At 40.4% G+C, this 6,323-nt stretch overlaps 2 protein-coding genes across 2 annotated transcripts in view; both read left to right on the top strand.

Moving 5' to 3' along the window:
* Positions 1–455: 455 nt before the first annotated feature.
* On the top strand, positions 456–2,354 carry LOC118421901 (zinc finger protein 771-like). The gene is made up of 3 exons (XM_035829405.1): positions 456–750; positions 859–1,104; positions 2,263–2,354. Exons 1-3 carry the CDS (start codon positions 456–458, stop codon positions 2,352–2,354), a joined length of 633 nt encoding a protein of 210 aa, XP_035685298.1.
* A 2,871-nt stretch (positions 2,355–5,225) lies between these two features.
* LOC118421900 (gastrula zinc finger protein XlCGF57.1-like) overlaps positions 5,226–6,323 on the top strand; it is a 3,308-nt gene continuing 2,210 nt past the window's right edge. The window contains exon 1 of the mRNA XM_035829404.1: positions 5,226–5,635. Coding sequence (XP_035685297.1) covers positions 5,611–5,635 — 25 coding nt within the window. The 5' untranslated portion in view covers positions 5,226–5,610. The remainder of the gene's footprint in view (positions 5,636–6,323) is intronic.

The following is a 6,323-nucleotide window of genomic DNA, read 5'->3' as shown; positions in this document are numbered from 1 at the left end:
TACAGAATGTAAATGCATAAATGTATTATTTGAAAAAAATCGTTCGTTGGTGATCAGTGCCAGTGTTATAGTAAACAAGTACATACTTTATCCTGGTAAGATATCAGTAATATTAGGGCTTCATTTTTGTTGTTGTTTATCACTATTTGTCTGTCTGTAACTGGCCATATCATCGGCATAATATATATCATGTTGTTGCAACTGACGTGGCGGAACCATAAATTCGTCAAAAAGTACTAGTAAGTTATCTACGGTTACTTGTTTATTATCTATCTGTACCCTTGCAAATAGCCTACGGGCATGGATTTGCACACAGATAAATGCATAAATGTATTTTTTTGGAACGAGTGAGTACATGGGCTAATACATATACTTGTGTGTGTGAGTAAGTTTGCGTGTGTGTCTACCAGTGTTTCTTCTCGTTTAATTTCGGATGTTTTATTGTTATTCTAGAAATGGGTGAGAGAAGCGGTGAGGTCGCTATGGACGATCATCCAGCTGTACACCCAGGGGACGAGACAAGCAGCAGTGAGACATTAGACACGGGAAGGCAGCAAAATGAGGAAGAAAACATTCCATGTGAGGAAAAGTGTGAAGTAGAATCTGACCGTCCTCCCGCACAGGGTCGAACAGAGCAGAAGGACAGACTTGCGGTGAAACGCACTGTGAATAAACGCTTTGCGTGTACGGAGTGTGGCTATAGGGCAGCCAAAAAGTCTGTCCTAATCAAACACATGAGAAAACATACAGGTGAGAAACCATATAAATGTGACCAGTGTGACTATTCTGCTGCACAGAAAGTTCACTTAGACCGACACATGACTAAACATACCGGCGAAAAACCCTACATCTGTGGAGAGTGTGGATACTCGGCGGCTATCAGGTGTCGCCTATTGGAACATATGAGAATACATACTGGCGAGAAACCTTACAAGTGTGACCAGTGTAACTATACTTCTGCAACAAAATACAACTTAGACCAACACATGACCAAACACACCGGAGTAAAAACTCGCATGTGTGGGGAGTGCGGATTTCGAACGGCTAATAGGTCCAACCTATCTCGACATATAAGAACTCATACGGGCGAGAAACCCTACAAATGTGCCCAATGCGACTTTTCTACTACACACAGAAGCGCTTTAGACCGACACATGGCTAAACACACCGGAGAAAAACCCTACATATGTGATGAGTGCGGATACAGGACTGCTAGCAGGTCTCACCTATCCGAACACATGAGAACACATACAGGTGAAAAGCCCTATAAATGTGACCAATGTGACTATTCTACTACACGCAAAAGCATTTTAAACCGACACATGGCTAAACACACTGGCAACAAACCCTACATGTGTGAAGAGTGCGGATACAGGACGGCTGACAGGTCTTACTTGACCATACATGTGAAAAAACATACAGGTGAGAAACCTTATAAGTGTGACCAGTGCGACTTTTCTGCTGCACATAAAGTTTCTTTAGATCTTCACCTTACTTAACACAGCGGAGAAAAACCCTTCATGTATGGACAGTGCGAATACAGGACTGCTCTCAGGTCTCAACTATCCGAACATATGAGAACACATACAGGTATGAAACCTTATAAATGTGACAAGTGCGACTATTCTGCTTCATGCAAAGGCAATCTAGTCAAACACATGCATAAACACACCGGCGAGAAACCCTACATGTGTGGAGAGTGTGGATTCAGGACGGCTGACAGGTCTTCCTTAACTGTACATTTGAGAAGACATACAGGTGTGAAACCTTATAAGTGTGACCAGTGCAACTATTCTGCTGCACATAAAGTTTCTTTAGACCTTCACCTTACTAAACACAGCGGAGAAAAACCCTTCATGTGTGGACAGTGCGAATACAGAACTGCTCGCATGACTAACCTAACCGCACACATGAGAAAACATACAGGTGAAAAACCTTACAAGTGTGACCAGTGCGACTATTCTGCTGCACAGAAATGCCATTTAGACCGACATGTGGCTAAACACGCCGGAGAAAAGCCATATATGTGTGAAGAGTGCGGGTACAGAACGGCTCAGAGGTCTAACCTATCCGTACATATGAGGAAACATTCGGGTGAAAAGCCCTATAAATGTGACCAGTGCGACTATTCTGCATCACACAAATATAATCTAGACAGACACATGTATAAACACACCGGCGAAAAACCCTTCATGTGTGGAGAGTGCGGATTCAGGACGGCTGACAGGTCTTACTTAACCGTACATATGAGAAAACATACAGGTGCGAAACCTTGCAAGTGTGACCAGTGCGACTATTCCGCTGCACAGAAATGCCACTTAGACCAACATGTGGCTAAACACAATTGCGAATAACGCAACGTTCAGTGAGTGTAAGTACAGAACGGCTGTAATCCATGATCGTTCATGGTAAATATGACAAACAATTTACGTGTAAGCAGTGTGACTAAATACACCGAAACACAACAATACCGTGTGTAAACAGACACAGGACGAGACACACTATGCATGTGACTATAGTGTGTATATAATAATCCATATGATGATAAGTACTTAAGTATCTAGCCTCGTGCAAAAATACAGTTGTAGACGTAAAACAACAATGTGATCGGTGCGACTATTCTGCTTCAAGGAAAAGTAGTTTACACTTACACGTGGCCGAGCCTGTAAACTAGCCAACCCTACATGTGCGGTATGCCCATCTCATCACTGAGCCTTGACAGTTGCTGTTGTAAACAATGACTCAATTTGAGGACAATATTCTGTATCCAACATTGTATTTTTGCTGTAAGAAGAAGTTGATGCTCTTAGAAAACAATGCTTGATAACTTGGCAAACGTAGATATAGTACTGACCGTTATTGAGTTTGTTCTTATGTTATTTCATGTATTACTTGGAAAAGTGGTGATAATTCGTGCGTTATTGTAGCCCGATTCTTTACATCATGTGGAAAAATAAAGCTGTACTTTCAAAGCGGTCTTCTCTTGCTGGTTATGCATGGCATTCTCTCTCACAGGACACTTATCAATAACAATATTCTACATACATAAAAATATAGAAATAAGAATAAAAAAATTAATATACAGGGCGTAAGATAGCACACGTAGTGTCTATAATGGAACATATGACATAAGATGGTCTGTATATACACGTGTATAACTACATTTGTATTCGTAAGGGTCGCCGGCATTCCCAGACTGGCCATAGGTTATTTTAAGCATTATAATGTCTTTAGATATAAACGTACTAGCTGTCTTTCCTTTATTAGCAGATCTCACCAGGCCATCCTAGGCAGACAAACGAAAAAGACAACAATACAAGAACACGTTTGAAAGCGTTGTTTAACAGGCTAAAACGCCAGGTTGTTGTCATACTCATAGTTTAAAACGGTGTAGGGTGATCATGTATATCAGCCATGACCTTCGTCCTCCACAGTGCACAAATGAAGATATCAGTACACAGTTTTTCGCCGATGGGGATTTATATGGTTAAGGACCTTAAAGTGAGGAGGTTAGACGCCGAAAAATTCATAGCAAGGTGCAGAAACTATTTACAAGAATTTAGTATGTTGAAGTTCAGGGTACGATGTAGAAATTATCTGAAAATGAGCATGGCTTTGTCGGCTCGTTTCTTTGTAATAGTTTCCTATCCACACTGCGCACTCATTGGTTCATGCTTCATAGGTGATTAAGGTATGGGGAGTAGCCGAAGTCGCGTGGCGAAAGCAGACACTTGAAATCTCATGCCTTAAAGGGGCATTCCACAACAGAAGGGAGTATTATTTCCCAATAGATAATGTATCAATGAATACATGATCAGCCGACCTTTTATGGAATTCCACTTGTGACGAATTACGCAACGTTTATTTGTAAAACAATATGAAACTCACTAAACCCATGCAGACCCTACCCATGTATTCCCTATACGTGTAGACACTTCCTTTATCGTGAATATTTTCGGCATAAATGAGGGGCGCTAAGCACACCAATAAGGCCAATCGTTCACAAGATATCAACGAACACATATCAAGACGTGTTCTTAGCGCCCCTGAAATTAGCTTTGTATCCTCACTTAAGTCAGGCGTTGTCAGGCACATTGTATTCAGCCGTAGGCTGAGATTGATTTAATTTAATCAGAGGGTACTTGGGGAGTTTTGTAAACTACCCTACCCTACATGTGCGGCATGCCCATATTATCACTTAACCTTAATAGTTGCTGTTGCAAACATGAGTATTGAATGACTCGATTTGAGGACAATAATCTGTATTCAACATTGTATTATTGCTGAATAAGATGTTGATCGTCATTATCATCATCATCATGGTTGATGTATTAGATGTTGATTTAATACTCTTAGATAACAATGCTAGGAAGTTGTAACTTGATAACTTACCAAACGTAGATATAGTACTGACCGTTATTGAGTTTATTCTTATGTAATTTCATGCACGTGAAAACGTGGTCATATTTCATGCATTCTTTTAACATGATTATTTACGTAATGTGGAAAAATAAATTTATACTTTCAAAGCGGCTGCCAAGGTATTCTCTTGCTGGTTTTTCATGCCATCTCTCTCTGTGCACGTTATAAGGTCTTAAAAGTAAAAGAGAAACAAACAGTAACTTAATGCTACACTATTCCGTATCAATCGACACAAAAACTCTCCGATCCCATACCTAGTGAAACTGTTAAACAAGTGACTGAACTAGACATCTGAAGTCATGTATCTCCGCATTAAATGTCTTTTTAGCCTACCGAATGTTCTACACGCTGTATCTCAATCTTCCAATGATTTTAAGTGATCGTGTTTATCATTATGTAAAATAATATATTTGCAATGTATATAATTTTATTCAACTGTTTTAACGGTTTTAAGTTAGTGTGTACTGAAGTGTAATGTATCACACAATCCGGCCTTCAAGGCTGCGACGTTGTACAAAAAGATCATTCAGTTAATTCTTATAGTATCCAACTTAAATGTACGCCCACGAGTATGTAATTATCAACAACAATGTTTGCAGCGAGAGCTATGGTCTGTATATCATCATCATCACTGTACACATATCGTCGGAGTTATGCCGCCCCTTACAGAGTGACATACCCTTTCGTCTCCCGGCCAGGGTCTAAATATACACGTGTACTATGACAATGCGTATGGTCGCCTAGGCATTCGCAGACTGCATAGATTTGCCGGCTCGTTACTTTGTAATTGACACTTTGATTTGACTCCAGCGGAGGTCATGGAACTGCAGACGACGCACAGGAAGTGCCGGTAACAGTATCAAGGCGCAAATTTCTGCCGGCCGAAGTTCTAATAAACGTAATCCAACTTATACAGTATCAACACCGATGTATTTCTCTACCATTTACCACAGTTTCCACCCTGCTGTTGTGCACGGAAGAATAACTACGGCATTAGCAAGTACTGTGGTGCACTATTTTGACCCGAACTACTTTTGGGGACGGGGTCGCGGATAAATACTGTGTTATGAGACCTGGAAAGGTCACTTTGCCTGGCAGCCATTGTTGTTTGTCGGAGTGTAACGTACGTGTAAACGACTACTTTGCTCCAGTTTGAGACCACTTTCAAGACGATTTGACACTTCAGCGATGAATCAGCATCACAAACTGGAAGGTAAAACTTTTTTTTCACCTAATTTACGTTCTTCGTCTGACAATTCTTTATTTTCTTTACCAGAAACCGTATTCTTGACCATTTTTCTAAGGCGAGAGGGACATGGCGATCTAATTAATTTGTGACCGGAGGGTAACCTGCAGTGACAGACTACTAGTATTGTTTATGTAACGCGTAATACATAATGTCTATGTAACGCGTTCGGATCTGTATCTGTATGTTCCCGTTGTCGCATTCGTATGTACTTTGGTTACAATTTGGTATGTCCTCTGCACGGATCTGTGCGATGATGCATGCACGCTGTTTTTTCTCCGCGGTAGCTTTTTTTATTATCGATGTAAAAATTTCAGAAATCACCCCTATATTTGTTAATAGAACAGGTCATGTGGTGTGGGGGCTTAGTACTAGTAATTAGATTATCTCAAAGCAGATATGATGTTCTCTAATGTTGAACAACTGTTAACATTTTGCGGCCCGGAGAGGAATCCCTTAACAGCTGTTAGACAATGGCTTCGAATTCCTAGCACATTTCTTTGGTGATCAGTGCCAGTGTTTTAGTAAACAAGTACATACTTTGTCCTGGTAAGCTATCAGCAATATTAGGGCTTCGTTTTCTTTTCTGTTTATCGTTATTTGTCTGTAATTGAACGTATCATCGGCATAATATATATCATGTTGTTGCAACTGA

The sequence above is a fragment of the Branchiostoma floridae genome, chromosome 8 (genome assembly GCF_000003815.2).
Source record: "Branchiostoma floridae strain S238N-H82 chromosome 8, Bfl_VNyyK, whole genome shotgun sequence".
NCBI classification, from domain to species: domain Eukaryota; kingdom Metazoa; phylum Chordata; class Leptocardii; order Amphioxiformes; family Branchiostomatidae; genus Branchiostoma; species Branchiostoma floridae.
This window is presented reverse-complemented; position numbering and strand designations above follow the sequence as displayed.

What these genes read in the sequence shown, in the direction of transcription:
- LOC118421901 (XM_035829405.1), top strand. Translation starts at nt 456, where the DNA reads ATGGGTGAGAGAAGCGGTGAGGTCGCTATGGACGATCATCCAGCTGTA. An exon ending in ACACATGAGAAAACATACAG is followed by an intron (nt 751 to 858) that starts GTGAGAAACCAT and finishes ACATCTGTGGAG; the next exon opens with AGTGTGGATACTCGGCGGCT. An exon ending in GGGCGAGAAACCCTACAAAT is followed by an intron (nt 1,105 to 2,262) that starts GTGCCCAATGCG and finishes GAAAACATACAG; the next exon opens with GTGCGAAACCTTGCAAGTGT.